Source organism: Pezoporus flaviventris, unplaced genomic scaffold (assembly GCF_033815535.1).
Source record: "Pezoporus flaviventris isolate CSIRO_AGI_PZ_B2104156 unplaced genomic scaffold, CSIRO_AGI_Pfla_v1 ptg000047l, whole genome shotgun sequence".
NCBI lineage: Eukaryota > Metazoa > Chordata > Aves > Psittaciformes > Psittacidae > Pezoporus > Pezoporus flaviventris.
The window spans coordinates 13,311,235-13,335,007 of record NW_026892595.1 but is presented as its reverse complement, the minus strand read 5'-3'; the positions used below and the strand labels follow the sequence as shown (position 1 = coordinate 13,335,007).

At 38.8% G+C, this 23,773-nt stretch overlaps 1 protein-coding gene across 3 annotated transcripts in view; it reads right to left on the bottom strand.

The window, feature by feature from the left end:
- The window catches only part of CUBN (cubilin), a 398,149-nt gene that overhangs the window by 270,312 nt on the left and 104,064 nt on the right, over positions 1-23,773 (bottom strand). For 2 of the 3 annotated variants that reach the window (XM_061468343.1, XM_061468344.1), the window contains exons 51-59: positions 21,149-21,298; positions 20,203-20,324; positions 18,088-18,313; positions 15,569-15,756; positions 13,094-13,250; positions 11,460-11,609; positions 4,661-4,861; positions 2,295-2,424; positions 1,182-1,399 (exon numbers count right to left, since the gene is read on the bottom strand). In XM_061468343.1, the coding sequence (XP_061324327.1) occupies positions 1,182-1,399; positions 2,295-2,424; positions 4,661-4,861; positions 11,460-11,609; positions 13,094-13,250; positions 15,569-15,756; positions 18,088-18,313; positions 20,203-20,324; positions 21,149-21,298 (1,542 nt within the window). The remainder of the gene's footprint in view (positions 1-1,181; positions 1,400-2,294; positions 2,425-4,660; positions 4,862-11,459; positions 11,610-13,093; positions 13,251-15,568; positions 15,757-18,087; positions 18,314-20,202; positions 20,325-21,148; positions 21,299-23,773) is intronic. The other variant, XM_061468346.1, reaches the window with a different exon arrangement.

Genomic DNA, 23,773 nt, shown 5'->3' with positions numbered 1-23,773 from the left:
TCTCACCCTGGAAACAGGAACCCAGGCTGCAGGGAATCTCTGATAACTGATATCTAAGTGTTAAAAGACAGCAACATATGAAGCAACATTATGTTACTTGAAATAACAGTCCACAAGAGTGGTCTTAAGTATTCTTGTAGCAATTACTTCGAGTGAAGCAAAGGAAGAGTTAATAATAGTAATGACCATGAGGTTCTGTGGGAATATTTTTCCTGGCAAAGGCTGTAGAACCAGTTATTTTCTTTATCTGTAAATACTTTCTCAGACTGTATCAAATGAGAAAGTGGCTGGCCAGGGGTTGGGAGGGGATTCAATGACTCAGCAGAAGACTATGTTTGTTCTGCCACAAAGGCCTTTCATTCCAAACTGTGTGAGTGCCAGCTTTGTACATGGGACAATTACTTCTTTCTAGATCACAAAAACATTGAGTTAATTACACAGGAAACTAGTAGTGGTGAAATGAAATCAATTTACATGTAATAATCATTTACTGCTTATCATCCCTAAACAATTCAGATGTTATAAGAAGGTAAAAATCTCCTTTTACACCTTAATCTTAAAAATAGACTGCTGGGTTTAAAACATTTTTTAAGGCAACAATCAAGCTTTGGCCCTGACTCTTGTGTCCATCAAAACATTAAACATCCAGTTCCTTCTTAGAATGATCCCATTAATGTTATAGCCAGCTAACCAGATTGATCCCACAAAATCACAGTGGTGCCTGCAGGGGAGCCCCAATCTTGGCTGAACATAACACTTTACTTTTTTTAAAACACTTTACTTTTTCTGCAAGAAAATGGAAATGGAAGATAGATTGAAAGGAGGCATCTTTAGGACACCACCAACCCATAGAAGAATTACAATTCTCTGGTATTGCCAGATCTCCTCCAAAAGAGAGGGCCTTTGGGTGCTGCTAAGCTTTGGTCACCTAAGAAATGCCTGTTCCTTCAGAGAGGGAGGAAAAGGTTAGCAAAGAATAAAAGGAATCAGTTCAGAACCAGGGCTGTAATGTAGGGATCCCATAAAGCCTAGTATTTATCTTAGTTCAACCAATGTTTTCAAAATCAAGAAACTTTCTTTTGTTTCCAGCACTCCTAGTGAGGGAGACCATAACCACTCCTCACCAAAGGAAATTGCTTACTAGCAGATTCTTAGGTTTAGGAGTCTGATCATACTCTTACCTAAGGTCTCCCTGAAAGATGCTTTCCATCCCCTATCTGCTCCAGAGAAGTCTGTGTTAAACACCAGGAACAACTTATTACTGGAGCTCATAATATTCGGAGGCAGTGTGGAGCCACAGAATTTCCCGAGAAGAGGAGCATGGGTGTCTGAGCCATCATATACAGCCACATAGTCTTTGTAGCAAGAGGGAGATATTTCAAGCTGGAAGCTGTTGAATCTGTAAAATACATTTGGAGCTTTAGGTATCACATTTTTATTTCTATTCCTGTGTTATGTGTGGTTGTAGTGTTTGAGGAAAAGTCCATGTAATAGCAATAGCCAAAGCCACACACAGACAAAACATTTCTCTTCAGGAGCAAGCAAGCAGAACTACTAACTGCATGGCAAAACATTCCAGTCAACCAGCCTCAGAAACTGCAACCCTCACCCCCAGGGCCATTTGCAAGGCAAACTGTCAGTATACTTCAGCTTTCTGTGAAGCAGCAGATCTCCCCTGTGCAAACATACCCTCCCTCACTTCTGCAAATTGCTCAGGCTGCAATTTCCTTGAGCACGTGAGGGGCATTTAAAACGCAGGCTCGGAGTGCAGACCAGCTGAGTCTTCTGCTTAGCTGGGAAATGTTCTCTTAATTCTCTCTCTCACCATCAGCATATATGTGACAGAGGAATGTACCCATCTTTTACTTTCTCAGTGGCAAGATTTTGTGGCAGCCTTATCCTTCTTTTAGGCAAGACAGCATACACTCAATATACTCTTTCTGGATGGGTATTTACTCAGGTTATAAAGTGAGTACCAGCTTCCTAAAAGAATAATTTTTTTTTTCTTAGATAAACTCACAGGAGCCTCATAACTCCTCAAAAACTGACTGAATCCTCTTGATAACCAAAGTGGGAAGTTAAAATTGTGGTGATGTTTTGCACATAAGTTACGGAGGAAGATGAAAGGGAACCTGAGGTTAATAAAGATTCCTTCAGTAGCTGTTTGTCATTTTAGTGACACTTTCCCCTTGGAAAAGGAAAGACAGAGAGAAAATTTTCCATAATTGCTCTTTTTAGTTGGAATAGGAGACCTCCCTTTCCCCTTGATGACAATCTGAACTTGGATTACGTACTTGAGGGACACTACTTTGTTGTTTCCAACTGTGATGTCGTATGAACAGTTCATGTTGTTGTGATAATCAAGAACTGAATGGGCTGGACTGCTGATAACACCAACAGAGCCACTGAAAACGCCACCACAAGCTGTAGGGAAACAGAAAAAAAAAAAAAGTGATTAGTTTCTGAATACTAGTTTGGTCCTAATTCTCTTATTTCTTGAAGGAGTTTTACCATAAGGAAAGAAATGCCCTTGGCAGATTAGGAGCAGTCTTCACTGCCATGTCTAGAACTGGTAAACATGAAAATGTCTGTCAGGTTGTGCTTTGCAGTGGAAAACCAGTCAGTATCGAAGTAACAGGCTGTTACTAGTCTGTACCAAATGACAACAGCTCCGTGCTGGTGCACTAAAAAACTGAGCCTGATTTAAAGTGTGCTGCGGTAGGAGCAGGGAGCAGCAGGATGATGTGGGTGCGCCATGCAGCAGTGTGAGTGACATGTGTCTGGAGTAGCTCTGCACTCGTTCTAGCTTGCCATGAGAAACATGGTTGATATGTGGCAAAGACATTCCTTCACCCAAACCCTGGCCCAGTAGAAGCCTCTGAAATTTTGGCACTTAGCCTGCTCCTGACCTTTCTGGGATAACTGCATGCAGCTCCCCATCACCTTTCCACCTCCCAGCAGGGCTGGAACATTCCTGTAGCGTTTGCTCTGTGCAGAAAGGCAGAGAGGAGTCCCCAGGTATCACTAACCCCTGGGGCTGTTCCCCACCTCACCTCATGCTGAGACTTGTCATGAGTGGAGGACTGCATGCTTGCTGCCTGGCTGAGGAGCAAGTTAAACTCTGCAGCCCTGAACTAAACGGACGGCTTGGCTTCTCTGGGTTTCACACCATGGATGCTGACGAGGCCAGGATGTGGCTAATGTTTGTTCCCAGCTTCAATGCTTGAGGGAACAAAAACTATTATAAAACCAACTCTAATGACCATTGTTAGCTTCAGCCTTTATTTTACAATCTTAACTTAGGAAAAAACGTTTCCCTGTGTCCTGTCGATAAATAGCTCAAAGCCATACACAGCTTTTCATGCTTTAAAAAACATGCCATTGCTCAAGCCACCACCTTAACAAAGGGAGTCCCATACAGGGTGCTGCTGGCTACAGCTCCTCAGCCGCACAAAGGCTAGCGGCCTGAACCACGGGCAGATAAAGGACAGGAGCTGGGAGGATAAAGAATCAGCTTTATTCTACTCTAGGAGGGGGAAGCATTTTCCATTTTGTTTTCAGCAAACAATACAACTAGAGGGAAGAAGAATGTTAATTGCTAGAATCTGCTTTGTATACAACAACAAGCTAATAAGGCTGCAGTCATCTTTCTTAAATGTCAGAAGTCACAAGTCAGATAGCAGCAACAGTCTTGAATGTGTTATGAAGGCCTTTTCCGTGAGTAACTGCACATTGTCATTACTCAGTGCCATTCCCTCTGTCTTATCTGTATAAGGCCATTCATTTTATATAAAGAATTTGGCCTTATGCTTTTTGCTGTGGCTTTGAACATGAGGAATGCATTAAGGGAAATACCAAAGCTAAGAACTCACACTTTTCTCTGCAGTTAGAAAACGATGCTTTCAAAAGTCCAAGGACTGTCTCTATGAGCTCAACCCAGAAAATACTAAAATTTGTTTTGAAAAGAAAATTAGTCTTTTGGGATATTTATATTAGTGCAGATGTAAATTCTAAACTTGAAAACTTCTTTTTCTAATACATATTTCCACTTTAAAACAAAAGAGATCTCGTGAATGACAAAAGGTTTTGGTGAAAATATTAATCAAAAATAAATATATGTCTAGATGCCGGTTTTTACGTACATTAATACCTGACACTGCAAGAGGGTCATTAAATGGAGGCATATAGCTGGGTACCTTTAAGGATCTTGTTCTGGTTCCTATGTTGTATAATGTAGTTTTAGTACAACTAAGATTCAGACCATTCTCCTGTATGTGACACAATCTTTTATTTAAACCCAGTTAAATAAACTGGTGATGTTTCTCCTTAAACACTGTGAAAAGCTCAACCCAAAACAAACAAGAAAACTCTGCTAAAATGGGTTGCATTTATTTTCTACAGTAAAGGAAAAGTGTTTCAGTCCCTGACTTGGTCATATGTAGTGTCTTGGAATTGTGAGATAACACACCGGTCAGTGACAACACGCACCAACAGTCCCACATCCTGGTCCTGAGGGCTCTTCTGGGCAAATGCACAGGGAATATGAACCACCTTTATTCATGTACAGTATTCGCAAAATGAGGTACAACATTTCCTACACTTAACCATTCTTCAGCTGGAATATTTCCACCACCTGAAGCACAGGACAGTGGCTACTCACCAATTGCTCTGTATCTTGCCTGGAATCCAAAGCCTGCAATGTGGGAGTCGGTGTAGAAGTTGAGCAGCATAGGTCCAAAGACACTGACTGGGGCAGGGAGCTCATTACCACAGAGCGTGATGAGAGGATGTGGGGTAACCATTGTCCCACTGAAGATGCTTAATCCATCATAAAGACAAATTCTGCTCAAGAGTGCTGGGGCTGCATGGACATATAATGCAGAAGTATTAGCAGCATATTTTGCATGTGAAAATTTACTGAGCTGCAAGTACCTAGACCTCACAGAGGATAAGAATTAAATTTTTTATTAGTTTCCATTCCAGTAATGGAATCTCATTGGCCTGCTGAGGAAGCAAATGTCAATTTTTAACATGCAAAAAACCTGAGGCAGAAAAAGGCAAAGAGACCTTGTATACAAGACATCAGATCGGTCTCATTCAAGAGATCTACCATCTGGAAAAGGCTCCAGGCCCTTTGAGTTCATGGCAGTTCATAGCTGAGTAAACACTGTCTATGAGGAGATGAGAGTATCTAACAGAAGCCTGGATCACCTCTGCAGATCAAAGCAATGCACCTTTTGTTACAGGCAACCAGATATCAGGTATTTCTTTCCTCTAATGTAGAAGTCATCACTCAGTGCAGGGAATTTTAAATTATTAAGAGTGAGAAAACTAAAAAAAAAGATAAAAAATAGTCCACACACTGACTTGTTTCAGAGCTGATTTCTTTCTCTCTCAATTCCCTCAAACTTTGCAGTACCTAAATCCAAATTATTCAGCCTGAGTTAGAAGACAAGAAAAATGTAAAATTAATCTTGTAGTTTGCCAATGAAATACTGTAACTGTGTCAGTCAGTGGAGATTTGGAGATAACTGAGCAACAGCAAAAAAACCCAATGATTTTCAAGAACAATCTGCTTTAGGAGAAAATCTGTGCAGATATTAGGGTGAGTGCAAAGCTGCCCATTTGTAACCACTAAGAAACAGAAATGGGAAATGCAATATTCTACTATTATTCTCCATTGGTTTTTAGTTTCCCATGTGCAGTTAGGTTTCTGCAGGAATGAGCCATTCTCTAACTCGCTGCCCTACCTTCCTGACTTCCCAGCCACCTCACAATTTGCAACCAGATTCAACTGAGACAAGAGGTCTGAAATGTACTGAGTGCATACAGTTTTCATGAAGGCCAGTAGCTGACCTAGAACGCCAGAGGGATGTCCCCAAAGAAGGACAACCTCTGCTTTCAGTGCAAGAGGTGTGAGTTCAGTGCAAGGGCTGCGAGTTCAGGCAGAGACCTTCTGAGCACCAGCCACCAGCACCCTGGGAGCTCAGAGCCATGTCACCACCTCCCTGCCCAGCTGGAAGCCATAAGCATGGGGAGAAGCTGGTACTCAGGGTGGTACCAGGAAAGGAGCAGAAGGGACCCACATGGATTATACAGGAAAGGTGGATTAATGCTGTTAATGAAAGACACAGCACCTCTCCTGAAAAATGACCTTCATTAGTTGTTATGCTTTTAGAACAACTTGATGTTTTCTTTGTGTTTATCTTTTACAAGCATAATGGAAGCTGGGGTGGCACATGTTTATTGAGGTTTTGTTTAGTGACCTGTTAGCAACAATAGGGCAGTTACTTAAACTGCAAAGGATTAATAGGGAATTATCTAAATTTAACAAGAGAGATGCTGAGCCTACTGTTGCAGCGGAATGATTCCTGCAGATTGTCCGGACCAAACAAGCTGCTTCCTAGATTTGTAGGAAACAGGATGACTCCTATTGAATAGGATGACAAATAGGCATGGGGTGATAATCTTGTTTTACAAGAACAACAGAGCGATCCCAGCAGTCAGATATATTTTAGATCCTCTCTGGAAGGTTAATTCCTTCTCTCTTAATTAAGACAATGTATCCTAACGTGCTTTACAATTATGCTAATATGGAAATATAGTGCTTGTCTGACTCTAGTAAGAGCATCTAAGCTGAAAACAACCAGCCACATCAGATAGATGCTTGCATGGTTAATTAATTAATTCATTAATAATATTCTTAATGTCCTACCCAATTATGAGAATAATGCAATACAATGGAAAAACCTAATAGAATTTAAAATAAAAAAAGAAAAGAGAAAAGTGCTATTTCCAAATAGAAAAGATTAGAGAAAGCAACTCAGGTCCTTTTCTGAAAAGACTTCAGAGAAAGGCATAGAGTGAAAGGTATTTCTCAGCAAAGCAAAGGTCCACAATACCAGTCACAAGTTGTTTTGAACTGCTGCACTGGAAAGAATAAGATAGTTGAAGTTATGAGCAAAAGGCTTAATGTCTAGCTTTAAATCCTCATTGTCTAGGACAATATAATTTATGACCAATGAATCCTGACGGGACTGATGGCTGTTTAATCTCTAGCCTGTAACTCATTCTCTTGTTTCCACTTTCCTTAATTTCTGACCATACTAAATACATTATTCTGTAAATAATGCCCAGACTCAGGTTCCTCTATTCACTCTCCTCTTGTACTTCCAGCCTCTACACATAGTCAGCACATCATCATCAGTTCTCCTCTGTGGTTTATTTCCTCTAATTCTGTCATCTTGTATCTTTTCTAGACAAATTTCTGCCCCTTGCACTACAATGGAACAGTTTCTATGGGTCTCCAGAGATTGTTTCTTAGCCAGATGTCAGACCCACATCCTCTGAGCTGACAGGCACTTTTCACATAGCTAGCACTGATTTTCTTTGTAAAACCTTGTCTACTAAGGACTTTTGCTCATCCTTCTGGTATTACTGTATTCTCTCTTCTGATTCACCTATGAGGATTCAATGAGACATTTCCTCTCCTGACTTTCTCTCTTTATCTCCATATTAGCTCTGCATAATCTCACTTGCAAGGACAGATGAAACTACTAGCTCTATGCTGATGACCCCATAAGTCTACTTCTGCCTTCCAGGCCTCTTCAGACTAAAATCTTATTTATGTCTCTCAACGAAACCATAGGAGAGCTTTTTTCCCCCCTCAAATCTTCCGTTGCATCTTCTTTCTTTACAGCCTCATCATTTTGCCTGCCCTCATTAGATCCATGCTTATAATTTGGATCTCTCTAGGTCTTCACATCCATGCCAGATGTAAATATTTTCAAGTGTTTCCAGTTATTATCTTTAAGATAAACTCTTTGCTACCCTTTCACATATCTATGACTTTCACCTGAGAAATAGTGATTTTCCTAACATGGATACTGTACCACTTGTTCTCTAGCCTTGAAAATGTTTCTTCCAAATAGCGTTGGATAGATCAATTATTTGGCCTGACATTATGAACATATCCCTCTGTCTTTGAATTGCTGAGTGTATTTTCTTTCAAGGCCTTTTTTAATCTATCATCTGCTCTCTTTATCTTCTCAACATTGATACATTGAGGCAGAACATGTAGGGTTTTTTAAAGTCTGTAAAATCTAGAATAATAAAATTTTGTTTCACAACTGTAGCTTCTGGTATAAATAGTAATACAATTAGTAATTGCTAATGTAGGGGAAGTATTCTGCAGCTATATACTACTGTGCAATATATTAACCAGCTCCATAGCACAAGGTAATATTTTGAAAGCAAGGAATTACAAGTCTTTCATATATATATATATATATATAGCGTATATATATGTATATATATATACACTACACATATGCACACACATATATATACCTCCTCTTTCAAAATAATCTATTGCTAAACCTATTTTCTGAATTGCCTAGTAACAACTAAGCAAGCAGTTAGAGAAGACTCCAAAATGAAGCTGTGACCTTATCCCAGGTTGCAAAATTACAGTTGCATGTTAAAAAAAAAAAAAAAAAAAAAAAGAAAAAAAGGATAAATAAGTTACTAAAACATTTTCCAGGTCAGCGTGGTATCAACACTGTGCAGTTGTTTTGCATGGACAGAGTATTAATATTACAGCATTTTAAAAGCAGATATTGCAGACTTATCCCCTAATTTTCCATTATTTGGAACTCAGACTTTATTGGATGTTATACTCATACTTGAAATGCATTACAGTCATTTCATAATACAGTACTGTAGCTGTCCTAGAGCTGTATTTGTAGGGATGTTCATCTGAATAAATCTTACAAATAGAAGGTGGATGTTAATTATTATTTCTTGGATAGTAAGTCTACTGAGATAAGGATTTTTTTTTTACTAATATGTTTTATTTGTGCAGACCCTTGATACAAGGAGGGGGACAGATGGAAAGTGACATCACTGTCACAGAAGTGGTGCTGAGTAAATAAACTCATCCATGTTTGTTTGGTTATTTATAAAATAACCAAGCAAACAATGCAGGTAGTAATACCAGAAGCAAATGGCAACCTATGCAAGTTCATGAATCAGTCAAATCAAAATTAGGAGATAAATCTAGGTAGACGATAATCTAAATTAGATGTCTATTTTCAGGGTCTGAAAGTCAGATAAAAACTTTTTTTTTTACTACCAGCAGACAATTTAGATTGAATTTTGATCACAATGTTAAAAAAATGCATTTTCCTCCAGTTCTCTTTTGCCCTGTTACTTGCTATATTTAGTGCTTAATACATATTTAATATTTAGTACATGCATGTCGTGTTCGTTTGGTTCCATATACTGACATTGTATCACTCCTGTGGGTCAACTGCCTCGTTTGAAGTCATTCTTTATAATCAGAACAGGTGCCTCATCATACTTGAAAACATAACTACTCTACAGCAGAAATCTGTGACTTACCCATGAAGTCATACAATTTGGTACCAATGTGTCACTGCACTATAGCCGATTACCTTCTGCCTTCTAATTTTCTGGAAAAGATCTCTGAACCAGTTAAAGGCAACAAGATGTATGCCTTGAAGGCATCATGTTGTATAATTCATTACATTACTAAACAACCACAGAAAAAAAACGGATTTCTTTTGGGAGGTCAAATAGGTAGTAAATTGGACATGTAGCTAAACTGTAAAAACCCGATTCAGAACATCTGTACTAGTATGAGTTAAAATTTTAAAGGCCATACTCAGCAACAGTCTCAGCAGAGTATGAATATGTAATAGCTAGAAATGTTTTTAACAGATGTTGCCAAACATTCTCCTGCCTTTGCAAAAGAATTAAGGGAATTCATGCTGGAAACACTTAGACACATGTGCTAAACATATTCAGTGGGACTGCTGAGTAAGTTTTCCCTTCTGCATGACAGTTTGTAAGATCATAGAATCATAGAATCGTTTAGGTTGAGAAAAGACGTTTAAGATCGTCGAGTGCAGCCATTAACCTAGCCCTGCCAAGTCCACCACTAAATCCTCTCGCTAAGCACCACATCTACACATCTTTTAAACACCTCCAGGGACAGTGACTCAACCACTTCCCTGGGAAGCCTGTTGCGATGCTTGACAATTCACTTGGTGATGAAATTTTCCCTAATATCCAATCTAAACCTCTCCTGGTGCAACTGATTATATTTCCTCTTTTATAGCCAGATGTCCTTTAGCTCATATCCAGAGTTATTTTCTTCCATGTGACTAAGGACTTTTAGTTTATTTAGCCTAGGAAGCCTATAACAATAAAGGAGCAAATTGACCTGCAAGAAGTAGAATATTTTTAGTATTCATTTAGCTCTATGTTTACTATTATGTCTGTATCACTTGCCTCTTTGCTTCAACCTTCTTTAAAATAAAAGCTTGAATCCATTTATAAATTAACTGAGTGCACAAACAGAATAGAGTTCAGTAACGTATTCATAAAGGTGTCAAAACTGGCATCATCTGATTCAATGAAATGGTTAGCCTGTCTGCTGGTCTTCTACGTAAAGAAATCCTGTGGTTTACATTTAATTAAAAAAAAATTATTCTTAAAGTAGCAGTTTTAATTAGGGGATGAAAAAAATGTTTCAGATAAAATCATAATCAAATCTTTTTCTCAGACCTAAATTCAGTTTGGGCCAGAATACTTTTAAATTCAAAACAGTTTGAAAACATAAAAAGAAAATAGAAGCAGCCTATTTTCTGACTTTATTGCTTAGTCTGAAGGAAAGTTCAAATTACACACTCCATTTTAGTAACAAATTACTCAAAAATCTCTTTGTCTAGGTGACTTCAAGGGAACAAAATTAAGATGGCCTCAAAATATGTGATGCCACCCAAGTAATTCAGACATGCTGATTCTCTGTGCTATCAACACATCACACCAATAAAAATTTGATCCTACCAAAGTTGGGAAAGTTTTATCATTCACACCAATAAGACTAGGATATTATACCTGTTATTTCTTGGCTAAATGCTTCCGTGTTTTCAAATCTCAAGAGGAACTTTTGTTCATGCATATAGGGTAACAACTTTTATGTGTTTTCAGTTACTGTGGTCTTTCACCTAGTTTCACATTTATATGTATGTACATCCTTGTAAAATACCTGAGCAAATTTATGTCCATGTTATTTGTTATGGAAGCAGAAGCACTGAAAAGCAAAACAGCTGGCCTAAGATCAAAAAGACTGTAATACTCAATGGTAAAAAAAAAAAAAGAGGCAGGAGTAAAGACCAGAATTGGCCACACTCTCATACTCTAACAACACGGCAAGTCCACAATTTCATTTTTGCAAGATACTGAGTAGGTGAAATCTGTCTTCGCTCTTCAGTGACACAAAACTGCCCCCTGTAAATGTTTGTCTGTAATGATTTTCAGAATGGACCAGCAAATTTAACCACTAACCATTTTCTATGATAAAAGACTTGTATTGTTTACAAGTGAGAAGCTGCGCTTCAGAGTACACACTGAAATTATCAAGAACCACTTACCTTCCAAGTGGAAGGTCTCAAACTCCAGGATGACCAGTGACTGTGGTCCCTGATCTATGATGTAACTGCAGTTCAAGTTGTTATCATACTGACTAGGGTAGTTAGGAGAGACAATACGACCTGCAGGGCTGGTGAAATTTACTCCACATTCTGCAAACAGAAATAAATAAGACACAGTTATAATTCAGGTGATAACATCATTTCAGTTTTGCAGTGAGAAAAACAATAATGTACACAAGGACCTCATCACTCCTTAAGAGGCTGGTCAAAAAAGAGAGTAATATATATCATGGTAGCAAAAGCAGGTCTTTTGCACACACAGAGCAGTGTTTTGGGGAAATGCAGGGCCTTCCTGTCTACAGCCTCACACAGTGTCTTGGATAAGACGAGGCCATAGCCCCTCATCCCACTGACCAGAAGGACACAGCACTGCTGTTCTTACAGGTTTGGAGCCTGCACACTTCAAAACACCTTAGTAACTTACAAATGCATCTGAATTGGATGGGAGGTTATTGGGGCACATCATCATTTTAGCCTTATTTGAAAATGCCCGTGTTAGCCCAAGTGGTACCATTCTTGCTTCATGCCCAACAGCTTGGAGGATGAAGTCTGCTGTAGAGCCATCTCTGTGTTGTTTGGCTAGAGGCAGAGGAAGGAAAGGTTTGCCACCTTAAATGTTTCAAGCACACACAGCTGTATGGCCTTGGGGTTTCTCTTTATTTTAAAATACAGGCTTAAAAGAGTGCAGTGCAGAGCGAAATGCTGCTATAAGATTAGGAGCAGACATATGAAACCTGTCTTTGTCTCCACGAAGAGGTTATTAGTTGTTACTGACAACATTAGCGGAGACATTATAAAAACAAAAGCAGTTTCAGTTCAGAATTCTGTATACTTCAATAATGTCTTCTTCTAAGCACCTGATTTCTCTCTGTTTTAATCTGAATCCAGTGAAGGGAAAGTGGTTTCATTTGGCAGCATCCTACAAAAATCCCAAACAGTTGATGGCAATTGAGCACTACCTCCTAAACTTCTGGTGGGTTTGACTGTCATAAAGCACATGCCATGGTTAAAGAATCAGAGAGGCCCACCCAAAAAAAGCCACTTGGGCTACATTTAATGCAAATACAACAAGGCAAAGCAAAACAAAGGCCAGAGGAGGTGGTGAGGAGTCATTTCTTCTCCTGAGAGCAGTTTTTGTGATGTGCATGGGCTACCCCATACACAGGAGAAATTATCGCGGTTTCAGCATGTTCCTTGTAAAGAAGAAGAAGAAAAAAAATCTAAAGGAGGAGCAGATCCTTTTCCTTTTTAGGAAGATTATAGCTTTAGCTTCCAAGCAGTTCAACTACAGGGAAGAGAATTCTTAAAATTTAAAGCCTTTTAATTTCTTTTCAGTGCGCTGAAGAGGCAAAGGTGTCTATGAATAACTGCAAAGTTATAGCTGCATAGAGGGGCTTTGGCAGGTCAAACACAAGCACACTGCAGCTCCATTGCTTTTGGTAAGGAAACTCTTGGTTTCAAAAACTGGCAGAGGCTTCAATGCCTTGTTGGACTGAGGTCTGAATTGCTGCACACAGATCAAACTAATCCAGAATGGACTAATAAAGCAGACATCTGACTTTAATATTACTTACTGCTTGTGAAAGATGCAGAGAAACCTGGCCCCGGAGCATCCTGAGACTGAAATACTGTAGTTATCACATTGTTTGGAGCAACAACAGGATCCGGAGCTGAACTTCCACATCCTGCGGTTAACAAAGCTGCTTTTTCTTCAGAATTTCCTCTCCACACCTGACAAACCCAGATGGAAATGGATTAGTGCTTTCAAAGCCCATGTAGTTTGTGGGAATCCACCAGGAACTGCATCTGCAATTGTTCTTTCCGTAGACTTTCAATAGATTCATCTCATACTGAATCTTAGAGATTTAAATTGGAGCTAGTCACTCTGCATTTACTCTGCAATCAGGGGAGACAAAGGAGAGTTTTCCAAGAAGTGAATCACAATGCATAACAGATTGCCGGGGATTTCTGAAGGTCATCTGGAGGTCATGTGCTTGAATCACTGCTGATAGCAGAGTCAACATAGATCGCGTCCAGAGAACCAGAGAAAAACATTTTATGCACATCATTATCTACCCCCATTTTGTCTCTGCTCACTTATCTCCATACATGCTATGAATGAACACCCATGTATACAATGAATTATTAAACGCAATCCTTGTATTATTTATAAGTCAATAAAAACCAAAGCTGTCATGCTAGGGTAATACAGAGGCTCAAACTAGAAGATCTGGATCCTTAATATCTAGTCTCGCTAATCAAAACTTATTCCCATTTTTGTTATGTTGCATTTAGTTGTTCTTGAATGACAAGTATCAAATAATATAGAGGCTTAACAAAATAATTCACAAAAAAATACAATAACGAAAAATACTTTTTTTTCTTTAATTTAATATTACTTCAACTGAACCAATAGTCCATTGAAGTTCAATCAAACCATGCATTCAAGAAGCACATGCAAGTTTAGGTAGGTATTAAAATGAAACCCTCTTTAGGTAATTACTTGTATGTGTACTGGAGGCTCACAGTTTAAGCACCGGATTTCAACACATATAAAATGAAACATAGGCATGAATGCTTGATGTTTCTAAGTGATTAAATAATTTCCTGAATCAGGATGTTTATTGCCAAACATTTTAAATGTCTGTTTTAACAAAAAAGAAAAAAATATTTAGTCTAATAATAAATTCATTTTTCATCAATGTTTTTGAACAGTTTTTTACTGGTAATGTATATTAAACATATATTAAAACCAAATAATGTTTGTTTTTTAAAATAATGTGTTCAAAAGAAGTCTAGTGGAACTAGAACAACCACGTGAAATTGTGATAGCCTTAAGAAACATTCTAGAAAGGGTTAGCCAAGGGTTATTTTGTAAGTGCAGGCATATGAATCACCTCATTCATCAGGCCAGGTGTTTGAGGCAATGGATGCTCAAAGGATTAATATAAACAGTCTATGGCCTGGCCAAGTTTTTGCAAAGTCACTATTGATTTTGGATTCCTCTTTTTTGGCTGCTCAGCTTGGAATGTGTGGAAGAAACTTACACATGTTCTGCACTTTTTCATATCCAGACACCTTCATACAGCTCAGATTGGGAATTCAGAAATGGAGGTGGACAAAACCAATATTTTCATATTTTTCCGCATGGAGAATATCTCCAGTTGACATAGTTTGACCATGTCATTTAGGACGGTTTAGAAATTTGAAATTAAAGCACCTTTACTGGGTGGCATTAAGACTTTCATATTAGGGAAGTTTATTGTAACATATTACATCAATTAATCAGTGGAGCAGGCTATGAAAAAGCAAATCAAACAGTATTCTTTTCAACAGCCTTAAAAAATTAGTGTAACTGTGGTTTGTCAGTTAGTAGGTACAGATTAGATGTACAGCTGCTCAAGTCTTCCTACATGTTGTCAAATTATGTTTGCCCTTTATTTCAAGTGGGAGTTGTACTGCTGTGGAGAAAATGAGCACAAAATCACTGAACATATGCCAAATGCCTGAGAAGAAAAATGACACTGAAAAATTCAAAGCATGTCTATTCCATTGTATTGCTTTGAAAACAAGTGCCTCTTGACAACCTATGAAAGATAAGAATGCTATCTTTGTTTTTTGAACCAAAAAAAAAAAAAAAGAAGATTAGTGCAACTTGGACAGTTTGTACACTTATAAAGAAGTTTTGTAGAACTGTAGAGTGAAATTCCTGTGTTTTTTACTCACTGGAATAACTGAAGGGTCTTCTCTTCACACTATATTTTTTTATTATATCTTGTTTCTGAAGTCATACGTAATTTTTTCATATTTTTAATTTTTGGAGCAGTATGTAAGGTGATGAGACACTGCTGGAGGTGGAACTTCAAGAACTGATAAAAATTTAAAGTATATACAAGCCAGTTCACAAGGCAAACAGAAAATTGATGGTATTTTTATCAGTTTATGTTTTGTGCCTTGGCAATCCTAACCATGATAATTGCAAAAGAGGATTCTGGAATTATGCCTTCTTAAAGCACTGCTCTGCTGATCTAATGCCAAGATCATTTTACCTTCACATAGCTGCTCTGGCAGCTCCCATTGCTGTCTGGAATCTGGAAGTTGTTGTGGAAGTTCACCTCCAAGTGTTTGCTTTCATGCGTAATGATGGTCCATGTGCATCTGGTGTTCATGGGGAAGTTTTGAGGCCAATGAGGAGACTTGATCATACCATTATCTGAATGAATGATTCCACCACATCCTGGAAAAAATAGCAATAGGTGGAGGTGGGAGAAATGTTCAAATATTTCCTGTTGGCATCAGCTTGGAATGGCTGTTTGCTTCTGTGGCTGCAGGAGTGAGAGGGGAAAGCCCCAGCACTCAATCAAACCGCATTTGCCCTCTTTTAATTAATTTTCCCTCTCCTTGCCAGTTCATACCCTTTTGTTTTGGTCCATCTATATACTCCTGAGAGTCAGAAGTGAGTACTCCTTAGAAAGAGAGAGTGAGTAAGGGTCAGAAATACATTAATGAGGAGCTTCTCCCAGTACTGTGCAGGTTCCTTTCCACACCCCACAGCATGCACATCCTAACTGAAAGCATTCAGAAATGCACCCTAGGGAAATAAAAAAGCTTCCATCTACTGCAGAATCCTTTTTAGTCTCACTCTGAAACATACAAATATTGCAGTTCCATATGTGAATCTACTCAAGCTACAACCATTTACCATGGGTGAAATGGTGACTTCTCCTCCGGCCCAGGCAGCCCTGTGGATTTCAATGGAATTATGGAGAGGGTTGAAAAACATGCTTTTAAAATTGTTAACAGATTCATTTATAAGGGGGCAATAGCTGGTTACAGCTCTGTGGCACCTCATGTTCTTATACATAATATGTTTAGTTACTTTGAAGCATACTTGCAAAAATCATGCCAAGAATAATTTACTAGGTCTATGCATAGAGTACTAGCAACCCATTGTTATTTCAGAGATGATGTAGTAAAAGGACGAGTAAAGAGCAAAAAAAGGTTTATAACATTCTTTATTTTTTTTTTTTTTTGCCTCTTAACTAAAAAAATATATTAGCTCTAAAAGAAAGATTATTTTTCATTCTTCTATGTTAGAGATACCAGTTGTGTTTAGAAAGATATAAGGCCATGTTTTGGTCACACATGCAGAATGTAAACCCAGAGATTCTCAGGGGACAAATGACAAGAAAGCTGAGGAAGGGAAGCCAGGTATATAAAGAAAGAAATCTTTTCACAGAGAATGATGCCTATGCACGCTGCATGTGTACACTAATGTCTACTGCGTCACTGAAGAGTGGCCCTCCTTGTACTTGAAATCTCAGTGACAAAAGGGGACAGTGCCAAAACCTGCTTAAGTGTCAGTGTATATTCATGCAACCACAGACTACTGATATATTTAAGAAAGACACTCCATCAGCTGACTGTGAGAATACTGCTAGCTCATTGACTGATGGAAACGCGATCAACATCAGCCAGGTTTGCAGGTGGAAGTGACAATAGGGAACACATTGCCAGCTCCTTACTGAGATAGGAAGGCAAATTTTGTCCTGCCACCAGCCAGCACACCTACTCTTGCCTTTAGTCACCTCCTGCATGACAATAAGTGAGCTAGCTTTTCCTTTTCGTGTTTGTTTTTTTTTTGTTTTTTTGTTTTTAATCCAGAGAGATAGTAATTCCAACAGAAGGAAGGTAGCTTTTCAAAATATACCAATTCAATCCTGCATGTGTACTGCCTTCAAAAGTGTACCAACATCTCCACCAAAGTGGAATAGCTCTAGGCTGTTGTCACATGTGCTGTTTGAGAAGTTCTGTCTGCCTCTCTGTCTTAAAACTGACCTCTTTGTAGTTTTAAGTGTTTAAACCAAATCAATCTGTGAAACAATTGTTATTCAAGAAATGAAATGTCTCATAGTCACTGACAATAGATACGATACCACTGCTGGGAGGATAATGGGAATGGTATCAATTTACAGGCATCAAGAAACAGCCAGTGGGAGGCTTAAAAAGTACAAAATCAGTCCAAATTTGATTTAGTTGTGTGAAATCAGACAACACTGGTTTAATACTTGACTTTTTTAGTGCTGGCTTCTCTCAGGAATGCTGAAGATATTGGCATGTATTTCTTTTGTTCTTTAACACAAACTTAATTAAAAAGGAGGAATACTATTTCATTGAGAAAGCCCTGAGGAAAAAGACTTGACAAGAAGCTCAACAGGCCCCAGCATGTGTGCTTGCAGCCCAGAAAGCCAACCATGTGCTGGGCTGCATCACCAGCAGTGTGGCCAGCAGGTCGATGGAGGTGATTCTCTACTGTGCTCTCGTGAGACCTCACTTTCAGTACTGCATTCAGCTCAGGCCCCCAACACGAGAGGGATGTGGACCTGTTGGAGCAAGTCCAGATGATAAGGAGGCTGGAGAACCTCTCAATGAAGAGAGGCTGAGAGAGTTGGTATTGTTCAGCCTGGAGAAGAGAAGGCTCTGGGGAGACCTTAGAGCAGCCTTCTAGTGCTATATATTCATGATGTACTGCGAGGTTAGACCTGACAAAATCACTACTTTTTCTTACCTAGAGATTCTGCTGTCCATGTTGCATAAAAGCCACCTCCTTGAATTGAGCGATCAGAGTTAAAGATGACAACTAGCTTGCTGGAACCAGACCGAATAGTCCCAGGGGATGAGTTTCCACAATACTTTCCTATGACAGGAGACCCAGGAGATCCACCATTCAGGATAGTAACAGAGTCCCACTTACAAAGTGAATGATTTTCAATGTGGAAGGCTGTGAAAGTGAGCTGCAACACACAAAAGCAACATTCAGGAGCTAACACTAACCACACCAGTGTGGGGGTTAAAACAATTCCAGCCAGATCTTGTAGCCATCCTAGCACAATGATTTCTGGGTATGCTCGGAAATCTGACCCTCACTTCACATTGATGCTTTCCTGCAAGTATTGCTTGGTGTCTTGCCACTATAAGTAACAGCAGCTACTTAGCATGAAACCAGAAATGTAAGAGAAATGCACAGGTTCAAACCTGGCGTTACTGAGACTTCACCATACGTTTGAAGCTAAGTATGTGCTTCAAAACGGTCTTGAATATGCACAGATGTTGAGCCACTTTCCTGCTCTCAAGGCTTCTGGTCATGAAATCTGAAGTTGCAGATTCAAGTATGAGTAGCTACGTAAGCATAAAGCCTTGGATTTTTTCTTCCTATTATTTTGAATCAGAATACTCCAACAGTTGCTGAAAATAATGATAATTTCAATTAAATCTGATAGAAAGAGTTGCATGTTTCATTCCTATGGGCCTTGATGCATCCCACAAATAGGCTAGTCTATGCGGGCAGCTTCTGACCCTATCTCCCTCTAACACTGATGCTGCTTGTCCTTGGAGTAATATGCACATAGGTGGTATTTCCTGTTCAAAGATTTATTTTGCTGATCCAGTAGCCTCCTGGATTTGTTGATGTTGAAATATTGATGTACAATAATGACTGCTTGGCCTTCTTGCAAGAAAGTATTTTTTTTACCAGTTCCAGCATAGGGATCTTTGTGGAAAAGTTTAGGAAATATGTACTACTTCTTCCTGTGTGTATTCATTTCCAAAAGAACTCTGCCTGAGGCAAAAAACAAATATAAATTTAGCTCAAATGGTTTAAGTTTGGAACCTTACCAGCAACAGAAACTGCCAGCTTATACTGGAAAAGGTTTGTCTGCCTTCACTGAGGGGCTGCTATTCAGTCCTTTTAAAGCAGAAATCTACTTACATGTGATTCTGATTAAGATTAGTTCTGCTTTAAACAAATCTGTGGCTTAAATAGAAATTTTGTGTTCTACTAAAATAATACTGTATTCTCTGAAAAAAAGTACCTAAGCAATGGTCAGATTACCATGCAGAAAAATTAGGACTATAGGTTTGCATTTCTAAGAAATACCTTTGTTGTTGTGAATAAAGAAAACATGATAGGGAAATTAGTGAAAGACATTACATATGAAAATCTGCAACTTTTACGGAATTGCTTTTCAGATATTTTTCTGACCTGAACCACAAACATCACTGATTGGACCTGTTCTCCAAAGGATCCATCAAATAATTAATTGAATGAAGTTTAATACTGCTTGGTTATAAAGCCGTGGACCAATTTAAGCACAAATTGGTCTCTTGACAGTTTGGCTCAAGAAAAGAGCACCTCAGGCAGCCTGTTAATAGTTATTGGGAAATAAGAGGAGCATCTTATTGATTTAATTTGTTCCAGCAATCATATCATCTTCCAGACTAGCCATTAAGGCATGAAAATAACTTTCTAGTGCCTTGTAACTTTTCTGCAGAAATGGAAAGATTTCAGCTTCATGTTAATTCACATGGTAGTGAGACTATCCATGCATATCTAATAACATGAGTTATTTTAGTTTCCTAAACATAGAAAGTAGTTGTTTAAGGGAAAAGTTGGTGCTATGTTTTGAGGTCAAGTTAGACCAGGATCCTTCTCCTGTTCAAAAAGCACAATTTAGTTTGGTTGTATTATCTTTGTTTTCCCCTCTTTCTTAGGTAAGGCCAATGGGGAGATATTTAATTCCTCCACATTTCTGATTTTCCAAATTGTCTCAAACGTGTGTCAAGACTCAGAGGGTGCTTCTTACACTGGCAGCTGTAGACCCAACCATGACGCTGTGTTACTCACAGTGATGGTTTCACCTTCAGGGGCTTCCAACAACCAGGAACAGCGATTCAGATTGCTGTAAGGCTCTGGGTAGTTAGGACTTGAGATAACTCCACTTTCACCTGACTGTATACCACCACAGGCTGAAGAAAAAAAGTAACATTTCAGTACAGTTTAGGAACTGAACACTGTAATCGAATAAGTGGAAGATTATTCAGCTTGCAAGGATGAACAATTTATCTGGGAAAATCCAAGTTTTAAAATCTTTGTCACTGAATAGTGAGTAAACAGATCCAATGACCTTGAAACTTTGTATTTATTCTGATACTTAATATAGCTCTGCAAAACCTTTGCCCCCTGACACAACTGCCTCTTCCACCTTATCTCCAATTTATTTATCTCAGACTCCTAAGCAAACTAGTGCCACTCTTGGACCAACACAATCAAATCAAAAACTTGCTGATGTGTCTAGATAAGCACCAAGGCTAAATTCAGCTGTGACAGGAAGAACAGCTGTTCTGGAATGTAAATGGCAAAGTGGTGTAATTTGCACGGATACAGCTTTAAATGGATTTCAAAATGAGCGCAAAGGTTCAAGCAGAAGAATGCATTTCAGCCATGCTAGCACTCTGGAGGCCTATTTGAAGTAAGTCAGACTTGGCTGGTGTTACCTGTTACATCCCTATTGCCAGGAGCAACCAGCTGTTCTAAGTGTTGCACTGCATTGCAAAAAACTCAAACTCAGTTCAGGGAATGGGAACAGTAATGCAGAAAATAAACCCGAAAGTTCAGTTGCTATTATATGTTTACTTTAGATGGATATATATAGGGGCAGGCACTGTGTAACTTTTGAGGAACTCTTTGAGAGTTGAGCCCATAGTGTGTATTTTCAGTATCACCATATAGATGGCAACATTCCCTGGAAGTGCCTCAGTCAGCAAAGGCCACAGCCTATCATGCCATTCACCTTCAAATGTGTAATGGGCCAAGAATCCTTTATCTTCTTTGTTTTCATCGCTTATAAAGTGTACCCAGATCTGGGGGGCAGCTATGACTAGTGGCACAGATGGTGCAGCCTGACCGCAAAGTCTGGCTATTAGTTCTCCATCAGCATCCCCTGTGTAAAGAAAGAAAACAAAAATACACTTTTTGAATCCTAAAGGAGCTACAATAACATAGACAGGGAATAGACAGGGAAAACATGCATTTAATTTTGGTTTGACAAAAGAAGTACAGGCAAAAGAATATATCACGCTTAATAACAGATTATTTGTTACGGGTATAGGTAGAGCACTGCAATTCATTGCTGGGATCTAAATCTCATCAAGGAAATTCTCTCTAAAGCTGTAGTAATGATCTTTTTAGTATCTTAGGCTTCTTTCCCTTTACTGCCACCCTGCACATTTTCATTTTATATAACCCATCAGACCCAAAACCAGAGAAAATGCCCCAGACTTGCAGACATTTTCAGGCAGAACAGTGGGAAGAAATGCCCTAAGACCTGATGTCATGGAAGCTCATTAAGCCTATGTGGTTTTGACATCCTCATTAAAATCAATAGGGATTTTAAGTTTCTACCATATAGGCATGTTACAGGGATTCACACCCATGAACAAGCTGTCATTACTGTATTAATAGTGGGCGTCTCTTTTAACATATCGCCAGCATTTGCTCAAATCATTGAAACCTAAAAGGAAAGCACAACGCAGACCGCTACACATCTGTGATACTGTATGTTTGCTCAAGTTGGTGTAATGCCTTATCTGTCACATTGGTAGAAGTATCAGTTTCTCTTTATTACTGATATATTCTCAGGAGAAGGTAAATAATCTTAATAGCATTTCTCATGATATTCAGGCAATGCCATTCCTACATTTGTTTCTCTAATAAAAGCATACTGCTGGACTTTAAAGTTTCTGTTCAATAGCAACTCCTAGGTCCACACAGAGTGGCAGGCTGTTCTTGTGAAGAAGGCAGTAGAGCAAGAGGGAGAAACTTTGGGTGCTCTTGAAAGCCTTTTCACAGTTATTCCAGTTAACATGGCTGAGTAAATTCATCTTTCTGTCATATACAGTGTCACAGCCACTTCAGTGCCCTGAAGCACAGAGATAGATGGAGACATATAATAAAATTCTGTTAATGTAAATTACACAGAGAAATGCTAAAACCTGTCTTGTTAACATGCACTAAAAATGATAGTGAGCTGTACAAGCAGAAGACGCTCATGGTAAATTATGGTTTGGAATAGGAATAACTACTTTGAGCATTAGAATGTGGAGTGAACTTTTCTTTTTTGCACTTCTTGTGAGGGGATTGACTATGTGTCAGATGTGAAACAGGTCACTCAGTCTCTCCTGTGTGAAAAGTGACACCAGTCACTGCTTTCATGAATGGCCAGATGGCCAGACATGGAGGCTTCTGATAAACAGAAAATGTAAATAAATAGTGGGATTGTGCTGTAAGATTGGGTTCAAACTGAAAGGCAGAATCAAGGGGCTTCCACAGAAGTCAAAAGTTAGAAGTACATTTCACTGCAGCAATATGCTCAGCTGTACTACCATTTACAGACTACATGCACATGCCTGATAATTTAATAAATCCTTACCCAAAGGAATTTGAAATATTTGTCTATCCAGATTAGATATTTCTCAGTGAATACACACAATTCTGCCTTTTTTTTTTTTTTTTTTTGTCCAGTACCATGAAGTGTGTTGCATGGGTAACTCAAAAAAATTTTACACATCTCAGCTTCCTTTGGGGTCTCCTAGTTAACTTACCATTGAATTGGACCATTCCCCAAATTCACACCTGTTTTGATGAGAGACTTAAACAGCACCTGCCTGAGTTTAGTGATATTTTGTACTGTTTGCATCTCAGCGCTCATCACTTGTCAGCATACACAGATGAATTAGAGCATTTTGCCTTTGACATGAGACTGATTGTGAAACTGAAGGTCTGTTATTATGGCCAAAATGAACATTACTCTTTAGATAAAAAAACTGTGTAGACCAAAAGACAACTATATTTTTATCTCTTTCTTTTGACTGTATTGCCTGGAGGCCTGAGGTTCACAATAAAGTGAGAGCAGTGAGAACTGAAGAATAATAGAACAGATATATTTTATTATTTCTTTATCTGAGTTATCTTTCTATCATTTCCCAGTTCCAGCACTTATGTGGCAGAGAACTGGTAAGTTATGCAGTCATGCATGGTTTGGCTGTGCACAGGACGAACCAATGCTGTACAACCAAAAGCTCTCATTCAATGAATGCAAAGAAAGATGTAACAGATTCCTGCTCTCAACTCACCCACCACCTTTCAGAAACAATTTCCTGGCAAATTAGAACTTGCTCTCTCTGGGACTCACAGATACAGCCTCTCAGCAAAGACAACAGCTGGAGCTTTCATACTGCACTTGGCATTAGCTGAGTGACTTTCATCTGACATTTCCAGTTGCTGGTTCCTGTGGATAGCTAAAGATGCTCAAATATGCAGAGATATTACTGGTGCATTAATCCTGTGATTGTTTTCCTTTTAAATGCTGTAGTTGGTGTTTTGTGATGCAGTCTTATAGGAAATAGAGATCTGCTTT